This window comes from Prorops nasuta, unplaced genomic scaffold, assembly GCF_024137725.1.
Source record: "Prorops nasuta isolate Cenicafe-Biocafe unplaced genomic scaffold, Cenicafe_Pnas_1.2 PNAS00008, whole genome shotgun sequence".
Lineage (NCBI taxonomy): Eukaryota > Metazoa > Arthropoda > Insecta > Hymenoptera > Bethylidae > Prorops > Prorops nasuta.
The window spans coordinates 8,799,513-8,813,375 of record NW_027116805.1 but is presented as its reverse complement, the minus strand read 5'-3'; the positions used below and the strand labels follow the sequence as shown (position 1 = coordinate 8,813,375).

The 13,863-nt window shown below is 44.5% G+C and overlaps 1 protein-coding gene across 1 annotated transcript in view; it reads left to right on the top strand.

Moving 5' to 3' along the window:
• The window catches only part of LOC136775735 (microtubule-associated protein futsch-like), a 57,139-nt gene that overhangs the window by 37,124 nt on the left and 6,152 nt on the right, over positions 1–13,863 (top strand). Inside the window, exon 7 of the mRNA XM_066730765.1 lies at positions 202–13,861. Coding sequence (XP_066586862.1) covers positions 202–13,861 — 13,660 coding nt within the window. The remainder of the gene's footprint in view (positions 1–201; positions 13,862–13,863) is intronic.

The following is a 13,863-nucleotide window of genomic DNA, read 5'->3' as shown; positions in this document are numbered from 1 at the left end:
AAAAATAACATACGTATATGGACAAGAGGAATCTCTTAAATTCCCTTACAATTTGTCTGCGTCCGTTTTCTCATAATTATCCTCGTGAGCTCCAAATTGTCCAATTTAAAGTACATTCACCTTGCCCCACATTATATATACCTATACTATGATGTAGCTCGATATAAGGTTTATACATAAGGAATAATTTTTGGTGAACAGGAAAGAAGACAATCAAACTCGCCGGATGGCGACAAGGACATGGATCCCTTAATTCTAAATCTGACAGATATTGGACATGAAATGATGGCTAATCTACGTCATATCAACTTGCGTGCTCATCCCTGCTACAGGGATCCTGAACCGATCAATCTCTATCACAAAGTTGGCCATGGTACCCTGGACATGTACGTGCTGAGTCCCAGTAAGGATAGCCGAGAGGTCCGCGAGTTTCTGGCTAAATGGCATGCGTCCGATTCGAAACTTTTCGGTGGCTCCCATAAGAAGGACAACCACTTGGCATTTCCCATTCAAAATCTAGTGTCGATATGTGCCCTCTTAGTCTGGCAACCAGCCAATCCCGAGGACACAATTACCAGAATTTTATTCCCCGGTAGCACTCCTCAACACAAGATCTTTGAGGGCTTCGAGAAACTTAAGCATTTGGAATTTTTGAAACATCCGGTCTGTTCGGCAAAGAGTCTCTCGCCATCGACATCCTTGACTGCATTGAAGGACAAGCCAGCCAAGAAACTTTTCATCGACCGGGAAACGAAGAAAGTCGAAATGAAACGCGAAAAGAAAGAATCGCCCGATGCAAGGACTTCCAAAGTGGCTGATGATACCAAAACACCTCCCGTTATTCCTACCAAACCGCAGGCGGTAAAAGCCGAGAGTAAATCAAAGAAGGTCATAGAGAACAAGAAGATAGAAGAGAACAAAAAGATGGAGAAAGAGATAAAGGAGAAGAGAGATATCAAACGGGAAAAAGTTGAGCGGCCTGAGAAGCACGAGAAGGTTGAGAAACCGGAGAAGGCTGAAAAGGTAGAGAAACCTGAAAAGAAGGTGGAAAGAGCAGAGAAGAAGGATGATGAAACGAAAAAAGTTGAGAAGGATTCCGAAAAACTACCTAAAGAAGTAATAAAGCTCAGAGAGATCAAGAAAAAAGAATCGAAGGAAATAAAGCCAGCAACGAAGCCAGTTAAGAACGAACTAAAGCCAAAACCGATAGAGAAGAAACCAAAACCGCAGGAGAAAAAAGAGATTATTAAATCTTCGCCAACTACACCGAAGAAAACCTTAAATGGTACTGCAACGAAACACGAAATGGCGAAGACCACCTCGAAGCCAAAGGCAGCGGTGAAGAATATAGCTGCTCTTCCGGCCAAAAGTGCGAAGGACGCCAACAACAGAAAGGTACTCGAGCAGAAGAACATAGAAATGGCTGATAAAGAGGCAAAAGCTCCACCAAAGTCGAAAGCTGTGGAAAGAAAACCAATTAGTCGTCGTACCAAGCCTGGTAGTCCCAGCAAACCCAGGCTCCCTGGCAGTCCAGCCAAATCAACGAGAAGCACGCCTACAGCATCCGTGAAATCGGATAAAGATGGAGTTGTGAGAAAAGTGAAGGGTGACAAGGGTACCACAGATTCATCGGCGGTGTCGACTCCATCGGGAATAGAAGCTGAAACGGCGAAACTTGTAGAAAAAGCAGACAAGTCGGAAGACGTGTCATTGGATTCCGAAGCTAAGGTATTAGTTGATCTGAAAGAGGAGAGAGAGGTTGCTGAGGAAATCGAGGCAGTACTGAAGAAGGGTGAGTCTGAGGATTTGTCCATGGACTCGACTGAAAGTAGGGTCTTGGCTGATTTGAAAGAAGAGCAAGAAGTTGCCGAGGAGATTGAAGCCGTTTTTAAGAAAGCTGAAGAAAAGGCTGATCGGAGCGATGCTGAACAAGTGAAAAAAGACGGAATGCCAATAGAGCCAATTGAGAGTAAAGTTTTGGCTGATCTGAAGGCCACCGAAGAAATGAGAAAGTCTGTTGGATCCGAAGATATGTCCTTGGACTCCATTGAGGTAGCAAGAATTCCTACGAAGCCAAAAGTAGCTGAAGAGCTTGCAGCTGCTCTGAAAAAGGCTGAAAAATTCGGGGAGAGGAAGGACGATCGTTTGGAGGGTGACGAAGATGTTACTGCTGAAGTGACTGATAAAAAAGAAGAAGACATGACTGAGGAAGATATTACAGCTGAGATTGAAGAAGAGGACGAATATCTGATCGTGGAAAAAGAGGAAGTTTACACCGAGAGTTCTGTGCAAAGTGGAGAAATCGAGCCTAAATACGTCCTGGACGAAGCTGAGTCGGAAAAGGCTAAGGCCTTGAAAGACCTTGAAGCTTTGAAAGAGGTAGAGAAGAGTAAGGTTGATGGAAAGAGTGAAGAAACTTTGGAAAAACTGTCATCGGAGGTGAAGACAGAAGAGGAGAAGGAAAAGGATGACAAAGAAGTCAAAGCTGTCGCGGAAGTAGAGATACTGGAGGAAGGGATGAAAGAAGTTGCAGCGACCACACCGGAAGTGGTTCAGAAATCGGAGGAAAAGGATGACTCGGGCAAAAAGGATAGCGAAGATATCACTAAGGAGCCCTCTAGTTTGAGTCCAGATAAAATTGATTCATCCGAAAAGAAAACCTCCGACACTGATTTGAAACACGAGGTTGACAAGGAGCAGATTCCTGAGAAACTCGAGGAGTCTCAGGAACGAATATCGACATTAGAATCTGGCGCTACAACAACGGCACCAACATTGCCGGAAGACGAAAGAATTCCATTGCATGAGATTAAGGAGGATGTGAACGAGAAGCACGCGATGGAAGAAGTGAAGGAGAAGGACGTCCCTGTGGAAAAGAAGGAGGAAGTCAACGAGACACCAGTGCCAATCACAGCCAAACCGGAAATAAAGGTCTTCGACGTTCGTCAGACCCCTCAAGCTTTTCCTAGGGACATTGTGAAGACTCCGGACGAGGTGGCTGATCTTCCAGTGCACGAAGAAGTGGATCCTCACTTGTACAGAATGGACGATTTTGGTAAGGACAAAGAGAGCAAAGAGCCACCTCCAACTCCGCCAGTGAAGGAACAGAAAGGTGTGTTTGGTTTCTTCGGAAAGGTGGCGGACAAATTCGAAAAGGGTATCGATAAATTGACGAAAAAGAGGAAGGATTCCGATAAGGATGCCGATGACAAGTCTTCCTCCAAGTCTAGCTCTCCAAAAGAGCCAAAGCCCCCCGAGCAGGCTATACCCGAAGACGTTGATATGGACAAGGTCTTCCCTAAGGTTGGTAAACACGAGAAACACGAAGCTGCCAATAAGCTTGAAGCTGCAGTAACTGACTCTGATGTCTTCTTAAAAATGGATAAGCCCACAAAAGCTGATGCTACCGAAGAAGTCAAACCTGTAGTAGTTGACACTGATCTCTTTCTGAAAATGGAGAAATCTGAAACTCCTGATATATTCGAGGAAGCGAAGCCTACCATGGCTGATGTTAAAACTGCTACGATAAAAGAAACTGCAAATTTCATACAGGAGGAAGTCTCAGATTCTAAAAGACGTAGCGTCGATCTTGGAGTGAAAATAGCAGATAAAGTGGAGGAAATAATTGATACGAAATTCTACGATGATAGGTCTCCAGTTAAAGAACTGTCGGAGGAAGAGGTGGCAGAGAAAGGGGCTGTCAAGGATGACCTGAAAGAAGAAGGGGAAGACGTTGAGGAAGTAAAGGCGCTACTAGAAGAAGCTTCGAAAAAATTCAAAACTGTCAAGGATAGTTTGAGGGACTCGTTAGAATCTTTAGAAGACAAAATTGATGTGGAAAATTTACCGGAACCCTTGCTAAAGGATACGGTCACGGATACGTTGGAATATGTTGCCGAGAAACTGGAAGAGATCAAACCCCAAATAGAAAGTTCACTACCAGATTTGAAGGAAGTCGACAAAGTTAAATTTGACATTCCAAAGGATGAAGAAGTCGAAGAGGCATTCGGAGAAGAAGCGGAAGAGGAATACACTGGTCCAGTTAGAGATATCAAAGGAGTCTTCAGAGACGTTGGTGAAGTACTCGCTGGAGTAACTGGTATCGATATCGAAGATACAACCCTACCAACTCCACCCACGTCGGAGCCAAAGGAGGATGATAAGAATAAAAAAATAATATTGGAGACAATGATTCCAAAGAAGGTTGGTGTTACCGAAGAGTTTCCCATGCACGAAGAAGCTCAAGAGCTCTACCACAGCCCGCCAAAATCGGTTAGAGCCTTCGAGAAGCCTGAAATTCAAGAAGACCCTTGCGTTAAACTATCCAAGCAGCAGCAGGACATTGGCTCCCCTATAAGAGAAGCCATGCAAGAAAGAGAGGACGCTATGAAAATATGCACTGACATCTTACACGAGCACGACGATGAAATTTGCAGTAGGAAGAGTAGCTCTGCGAGAATTGATACGTCCCAATTCGACGTGATGGTTTCCGGTCAGGAAGAGGTGTGCGTTAAAAAAATTCAGTCCGGTAATAATGAAAATATCGAGGAGCCGGAAATCAGTTACCATAAGGAGCTACCTCCTGTGAAAGCCGAACTGGTCGTTGTCACGCCAGATTCTGCACCAACCTCACCAAAATATACGACTGAGGAAACGTATGACAAGGATTTGGAGGAAAATCTCAGGGAAGTGTTGCGGCAAATCGACGTACCTCTTGACCTTAAGGACGTCATAGAAAAACCGAACGAGCTGATAGAGATAATCGAGGAATTGGTTATTTCGAAAAAGATTAAGATTTCCAATGAGATTATAGAATACATTACCACTGTTAGACGAATTCCACGGGCTGAAGTAATCATGACAATCAAAGATTTTCTTGGTCAGAGAAAAATGACGCTGGAGAATGTCGCGGTCAGTGCGGAAGTCTTGGATCGGGAGGTTCCGGTGACGTCACCTCAGAGAATGGAGGTCGAAAACTTTATTAACCAAGAGTATGTATCAAAGAATAGAAGGGTTAATATCGAAGAAATAGATAAAATTGCGTACATTAAGAAGGTGCCTAGAAGAATCGTTATCGAAATTATCGAGGAGATAATTGTAAGACGAAAAATACTTAGGCATGCCATATTAAGTGCTTCAGAAGAGGAGGAGGATAAGGCTGGACCAGTGCAGGCAGACAGGGTAGAAGATATAAAACGTAAATCCATTGCTGCATCAACAAGCCCTAGTAAAGAAAGTGCTCCATCCCTGAAAGAAAAAGAATCCTTCGAACCTAAAACGGAGCTCTTGAAGGATAGAGAAGAAGTCGAACCTGAAGTAGCCGAGGATGTTGATGAGGAAAAATTAGTGGATGGATTTGTGGCTTTACCCTCCAAGGAAGAATTGATTCACGAAGAGAGAAAAATGTCTCTTGGGAGATTAGAAGCATTGAAAAAAGATGTAGACGATTTTGAAGCTGTTGAGCAGGAATACAAGGTTCAGGAATTGACGTCGAAAGCTTTGCTTTCTCCCGACAGAAAGGAAGATGTGGACGAAACGAGTGACGCGGTCGATGCTGAAAAATACGGAGAAGAGAAGCAGAAGTTGGACAAGATCGAACATGAGTTATCACAGAAAGAAGCGATACATCCGGGAGAAAATGTTAAAAGCGCGATGGAGTTGCCAGAATTGGTATCAGAAATTTCAGATGTTTCTGAGACAACTGAGGCCGTTGAAAAATATTTGGACGAAGATAAGGAGAAGCGTGTATCGAAAGAAACCGAGGAAGAGGAAAAGGAAACTATCACCGAAGCTGCAAAGGATGAAATAAGAGCTGTTATAGCTGAAAGGAGAGAGTCCTTCTCGAGGCCATCCGAAGATAAGAAAAATGACGAGGAGGCAATAGTGAAGAAGGATGAAAAGCCAGAAGAGCAAGAGTCTGTGCTGTTAACCGATGCAACCGAAAGAACGAAAGAATCTCAAGTGGATGAAGAAGGCCTGGCCAAAGAAAAGGTTCCTGCGAAGACTACGGATCAGCACTCTCCAAGGGAGTCATCGTTATTCGAACACACGGAAGATACTGGAACTGTTCGTAGGATGTTGGTAACAGCCAGCAGCGAGGATGGCGGACAAGAAACAGAAATCTGTGCTAGTGGTACAATTCACTTTGTTCCAACTCTTGATGAATCTGGTAAAGATGTCGCGGCCAAATCCGTCTTTGAAAAGGACTCCTTACATTCCGCTGATAGCCCGGAAAAGGATGTCATCTCAGAGAAATCGACAGAAGTGAAAGACATGGGAAAAGCAACACCTGACAGTTTGGAAAAATCACCGCTGGCAGAACGTGAATTTCGAGACCTCGATGATAATTTGAAGAAGTTGGAGGAAAAGACGAGCTTGGATAGCGGAAAACCGGATGATGCAGTGACGAATCTTGAAGAAGAGAAGAGGACCACTGAAGATTTAATTGGTGAAAAATCAAAAATAGATGATCTGAATCAGGCAACTGATGCATCTAGATCAGGAAGCCTAGTGAGTGAAAAAGGAGATAGATCCAGAGCCTCGAGTGTATCTCAGGACAGGATAGGCAAGGAAAAAGACGCTAAATCTCCTAGTGCTGAAGAAATTCTCGCCCAGGCGAGGTCACCGAGTATTCAGTCTGGCAAATTCGATGAAAAAGAATTGGAAATTCTCCAAGACAAGTCAAGGGCATCCAGCATATCTCTCGACAAGGGTGAGAAGGATTCTGTGGACCATACGAAATCCCCATCTTCGATACGCTCAAAGTCTCCTAGTATAGCTGAAGAAATTGAAGATTTTGAAGTGATGCATGAGAAATCGAGAGCTACTAGTATAGTTAGCGACACTTTGGAAACCAAGAAAATGCACGAAGTTCAAATGGACAAATCAAGATCATCGAGTATCTGTGAAAAACAAGATGGGACTAGGACACCCAGTCCCCTGGGAGAAAAAGACGACAGATCGAGATCGTCCAGTCTCATTGGGGACTCGCCTGAATATAGAGAGGTGGAAAGAATCTTGCAGAAAGAAATTGCAGAAAATCGTGCATCTTTAAGATCCACGGATGTCTCATTGCCCATGATATCTGGCATTTTTGAGGAGGGACGAATGCACAAATCCAAGTCCCCCAGTCCGATATTAGAAATGATCGAGGAGAAAGAACAGGAGGATGTGTTAAGCAGAAACGAACCTATAGCATTATTAGGTACAGAAGCTGAGAAGGGCGTAAGTGATAAATCCAAATCGCCTAGTCCAGTTGAAAAAGAAAAGTCTAATTTAACCAATGAACTTAATGATGATAAGGATGCGGCTAAAACTCCGAGTGGACTCAGTGATAAATCTGATGGAGAACGATCGATCGACGGTTCCAAGTCTCCTAGTATTGTTGAGGATAAGCCAGATGGATATGATCGGCCTGTTGATAAATCTCGATCAGCGAGTATTGCAAGCGAAGCTGTCGGAGAAATCAAATCGACTGTCGCATCGCGTGCTCCAAGCATCGTAGAAAGTGAGAAAATTGATTTGAAACATCCTGAATTACCAGCCAGCAAATCAAGATCGGCCAGTATCGCAAGTATACACGATGATAAAGCTGAGTTGAAGGATGTGTCGCATGAAATTACTGATATTTCGGATTCATCGAGCCTTACCAGTGTAACGCAACAGACCCCAGGTGATAGGTCTAAATCTCCCAGTATAACTGGAGATAAAGCAGATATTGAAGAAATTGCAGAAGTCCCTAGCAAGTCTCGATCTGCGAGTATCAGTATTGGCGAACAGAAACAGCCAAGTGGTGGTCCACCAAAATCACCTACTGCGATAGAGGACAAAGCAAATACGAGAGAAAACGTCGAAACTGTAATCGACAAGTCCCGATCCACAAGTGTTTCGAGCGAAGTACTGAAACAGGAACTGATTGAAAACTTGCCACAAGTTGATAAGGGCGAGCACTTGGATAGAAGCAAATCCCCAAGCACTTTAAGCGATAAGCCAGATGAGAAAATATTAGCGGATCGTTCTAGATCTTCCAGCGTCACCAGTGATAAAGATAAGGAAAAGCCTGAAGAATCAAAAGCACCACCAGTAGTAATTGACCATAACAAGCCAGAAATCGATAGATCAAGGACATCAAGCGTTGCTGGATTAGATACTGCTGAAAGCTCGATATTAGCTATTTCAGCAAGCACGAACGTCGAATTAAAGAAACCTGAGGACAAATCGAAATCTCCTAGTCCCGACAGGTCAAGATCTCCAATTATTGCTGAAGAAACAATGGCAGATGTGAGTAGAGCCAGGTCAGGGAGCAGTGCCAGTGAAAAAGATACCAAAGACTTGCCAACTCCATCCAAATCCCCTACAGGAGCAAGTGAAAAGTCCGATAAAGAATCTACCCACACCAGATCATCGAGTGCAGGAGAAGCAAAAGCTGAAAGGGAACGAGATATGACGGATAAGTCATTTGCTTTAGAAGAAGGAATTAGTGGTAAAGATGAAATTAGCAAGGAATACAATGTTGATTACAGATCACCACCACCGAGTCCGGTTACAGAAAAGTCTGGTTCCAAATCTCCCAGTATAGCTGAGGAGCAAGGTAAAAGTAAATACGATGCTAGTGAGAAAATTGCTGATGAGATTCATTTGGACAAGGAAGTTGTAAGGTCCAGAGCTTCCAGTGTAGCCAGTGATAAGCACAGTGAATTGGCTACTAGCGATAAAGGTAAGTCGTCCTCCCCAGTCGGAGGCGAACAACAAAGATCCAGATCACAGAGTATAGTTAGCGAAAAAGATGAATCCTGTCATCCCCATCAAATTGACGATTTAAAAGCCTCCAAGGCAGATTCACCAATGAGTACACCCAAAGATCGATCGAGATCTCACAGTTTGTACGAGACTGGCGAAAAAACTCCGTCAGGTCGATCAAGGGCTGGCAGTCTATACGAAGATAAAAAGCCTGAAAAATTAGTTTCGCACGATTTAGCCGAGGATACCTTACAACTCGAAGAACGCGTGGATTTCAAGGACATTGATTCAAAGAAAAGCAGTTTTGGCGGACATGAAAGGCCTGAATCCAGGAAATCCATTACTGGTGAACACGAACACACGACTCACAAGGAAGCAAGCTCCAGAAAGAGCAGCATTGGAGAGCATGACAGGCCTGAATCTAGAAAATCTATAACCGGAGATCACGAGACCAAAGAGTCTAGCTCAAGAAGAAGCAGCATTGCAGGACATGAAAGGCCTGAATCGAGAAAATCTATAACCGGAGATCACGAGACCAAAGAGTCTAGCTCAAGAAGAAGCAGCATTGCAGGACATGAAAGGCCTGAATCGAGAAAATCTGTAACTGGGCATCACGAGGACAAACATGTTAAAGAATCTAGCTCGAGAAGAAGTAGCATTGGAGGCCATGAAAGGCCTGAATCAAGAAGATCCATAACTGGTGAACACGAACACACGACTCACAAGGAGGCAAGCTCCAGAAAGAGCAGCATTGGAGAACATGACAGGCCTGAATCTAGAAGATCTATAACAGCTGATCACGAAAGCAGAGAGCCTGGCTCAAGGCGAAGCAGTATTGCAGGGCATGAAAGGCCTGAATCAAGGAAATCTGTAACCGGAGATCACGAACACAAGCCTCTTAAGGAGTCCAGCTCGAGAAGGAGCAGCATTGGAATCCATGAAAGACCTGAATCAAGAAAATCCATAGCTGGAGATCACGGAACTAAAGAGTCTAGCTCAGGAAGAAGCAGCGTTGAAGGGCATGAAAGGCCTGAATCGAGAAAGTCTACAGCTGGCGATCACGAACACATGGTTCCGAAAGAATCAAGATCGAGGAAAAGCAGTATCGGAGGACATGAAAGGCCTGATTCGAGAAAATCCATAACTGGAGATCACGAGCACGCAGTCCCTGAAAAAGCAGGTTCGAGAAGAAGTAGCGTTGGAGGGTACGAAAGGCCCGAATCAAGACTTTCGATAAGTAGCGACCACGAGCACACGGTCCCTGAGAAAGCAGCTTCCAGGAAAAGCATTGTAGGGGGTCACGAAAGGGCTGAATCAAGAAAATCTATAACGGCAGACCACGAACATGCAGCTCCGCAAGAACCACGTTCAAGAAAAAGTAGCATTACTAGTCACGAAAAGCACGAATCAAGGAAATCTATAGGCGGTGAGCATGAACACACGGTCCCTGAGAAACCAAGCTCAAGGAAAAGCAGTATTGGAGGTCATGAGAGGCCCGAATCTAGAAAATCTCTAAGCGGTGATCACGAACATGTGGTTCCCGAAGAACCACGCTCAAGAAAATCTAGCGTTGGAGGAAAGGAGATACCACAATCGAGAAAATCCATAGCGGAAGATTACGAATACGCGATCCCTACGGAGGAAGCTTTTTCGAGAAAGAGCAGCACGGGAGGTCAGGATCGATCCGAGCGGAGAAAATCCGTGCTCGAGGAACACGAACATACGGGTCTCAAAGAATCGAGTTCAAGAAAAAGTAGTATTGGGGGACACGAAAGACCCGAGTCCAGAAGATCCAGTCATGCAGCCTTACACGAGGATATTGAGGATGAATATTTGATCAAAATAACAGCAGAAAAGAAGGCAGAAATAGAGAAATATATTGTAAACGATTTTATCGTTAAGAAAAGAAAGATAACGTTAGGTGTTATTGAAGAAATCGTAATGATTTATTCGGTACCCAAGTTTTTCGTGGTTGACATAATTGACAATGCCATCAGAGCGAGAAACATTCGTCGAAGTTCTATCATTGATTTCGATGATGAGCTAGAAGAAGGCGTTTTATCTCCAGAGAAAAAAATGGACGTAGAAACATATATCTTAGAAGCCTTTGTGAGCAAAAGCAAGAAGATCATGTCCAAAGAGTTCGATGAGATATCCAAGGACATGTTTGTACCAAGATGTATTCTTATCACAATAATAGAGGATATTATAGTGAAACGGAAGCTGCAAAGTAACGAGGTGATTGATAATTCTCTTATAGACTATTACAAGAAATATCCAGAGCCTGTGCACGAGGGTAAAAGAGAAAGCCCGACCGGTCAGGGTCATCCAGAATCACCCGAAAAATTACGCGATGAAAAAGAAGACAGCGCAGATGGTAAAATCTCACCAAGCGATTTCTTGAAATTCGAAAAAGATGATACCCGCAAGAGTCCCAGTTTAAGTCCTGAACTAATACCTTCGGACAAATCTACGCAGGATAGTCCTGCTCGTTCAGAGCCCCACATCGACGAAGAGATATCGATTTCTGAAGAGAAACGAACCGAGGTTGAAAAATTACTGGACGAAGAATATTTAAAGAAGGGTAAAAGAATTACAGAAATGCTTCTGGAGGAAATAATTATAAAGACATCATTGCCAAGATACATCATCATTGAAATTATTGAAGAAATCATCATGAAGAGAAGACTCATTAGAGAGTTTATCATGGATCCTGAGATCTACCATAATGAAGATCACGAGGAATACGAGGATGAGAAATACGTGGAAAAATTGTCAAGCGAAGAATTGGGTGATATTGATTCTCGAAAATCATCTCGAGCTTCTGACTATCCCGAGGCGGACGATAAGCAGCCCGAAGGCTCTGTTCATGGATATCCTATGGACTACGAGAGTCAGTTCCACAAGGCTTTCGTGGGTGGAATGACAGAAATACGTACAACACACATTACCACTCTCTCTGGTAAATCTACACCTGACTTTATTCCACGAGAAGAGACAACAGACGCAGCTGATGCACGATCGATGACAGGAAAGTCTGTATTACAGCACGAGCCTGTGGAAACAATTCGGTTGATCAAGGAAACAAAAATCTCGGAGATCGAAGCAACTTCCTCGATCGAAGAGGAGCCTGAAACACCAGGGGAAGGATCTGAAGTTGTCGAGGAACAAAAGGCAAAAATCGTGGCCATAACTAAGGAGAAAGTGATTAGCTCGGAAGATGAGCGGAAGTACGAGTCAAGCGAAGAAGCAGGTAAGAAAATTACAACTGCGGATCAAGTTCCAGAAATTGTTGAAATTACAAAAACAACAAAGACCATCGTTACCGAACAAGTACCAGCAGATCTTCTCGATAAATCGACGGAACAATCAGGGACGGACGTTGCGCAAGTTCTTACCATCAGTGCCGATGAAAAAGAAAGTTCCTCTGAAATTGCGAGTGCCGAGGTAAAAACAGTAGTGACGAAAATAACGACGATCGCTGGGTCGGATGGCCAAATAAAAACTGAGAGGGATGTAAAGGAGAGTCATGACACCCTGGAGAAAGATGAAGCAGAGAAATTATTAGGGTCCTCCTACGCAATTGACAAGTCCGAAGCCGATACAAGGATCGAGGAAGACGACGACGCACTCGTAAAAGAAACCGTTACAACTGGTGAAAGTTCAGATATGAAAAGTTTTCACGAGTCAGGGAGATCCACTCCGGATGTTAAATTGACTGAAAAGTTTGATCACCCAACTTCATCGGTTATCAAAGAACTTATATCCGAAGAGAGGAGTTTTTCTGACAAATCATCCGTAGATATTTCATTGCCCAAGGATATTTCTCCAGTAAAAGCGCCGACTCACGAATTCCCGTGTTCCCCGTTGGCACGGGAGGGGCCTGGGATGCATTCCCATTGGTCAGGTAGATCCACACCTGACAGAAGATCCGAAGGCAGGTCTTCGACGGCCACCCCGGAGGGATTTCGCTCCGGAGAAATAATCAGGACTATAATCACAACCACGAGAACCATGTCGGAGGAAGGTGACATCATCACAACGACGAAAGAAGTGACAGAGTCGACGAATGAAAAGGGAGAGACTGTAGTTTTGACGGAGAAAACGTCGAGTAGCGTGGACAGTCGTCCAGGTTCCGAGCAACGTATGGCATCGAGTTTAGGGTCTGACGTCCCGAGCGAGAAGGATTTCGGACGCGCCAGTCCATCGGACCAGAGGTCTGCTCAACCATCGGAGTCCACGAGGTCCTCGAGACCCAACGAGGTCGAGGAGGTTGCATTTTCCACTGCAGCAATGAGCAGCAGTTTCTATGGTGAGCTTCCAGCGGTCCCTCCACAATTATCGACCATATCAACCAGCGAGTCGGTCCCAATCCAGGGGGATTTCACTTTCAAAAAGTTTACGGTCGAAAAGGAATTTGCTGGGTACGAGAAGGAGAGCAAAAAATACCACGACGAGGCTGATCTAGATTTTGAAAAGGCGCTGATGGAGCACAGCCAGGCTTCCAGTTCCTTCGCTTCCGATGTCAGCAGGTACAGCAATGGCAGTGTGAGAGAGGGCAACGTCGATCGAGCGAAGGCTCAGGACGATGATAAGGAGGACAGGAAGGATGCGAAAGATCCTCTGGAGGGCTGGGGTTCACCTCTGGGCCTACCCTCTCCCAAACCACCGAGAAAATTTAACCTGAAGAATCCCATTGCGTCGTCGAGCTCGACCGAGTTCAGAGGTCACACGTTCGATGTCATGAGCGATTGGGGCGAGCCCTTGAGGTTACCTTCGCCGGCTCCTGTAGCCAATGAAGTTTCCAACAAGGCTTCTCCGAGCACTCCGAAGAAAGAAAAGAGACCAACGAAGAAAGTTCTATCTGAGAATATTAAAAACAAAAAACGATCGGAGAGCCCAAGTAGAAACGAGAAGAGGATCAAGGAGAATAAGAACAAAGTGCAACCAGTTTATATGGATCTCACCTACGTTCCTCATCATGGTAACTCGTACTACACTTCCTTGGAGTTCTTCAAGCGAGTTCGTGCGCGATACTACGTCTTCAGTGGGACCGAGCCCAGCAGAGAAGTTTACGATGCTCTCCTAGATGCTAAGAAGACCTGGGAGGACAAGGATTTAGGT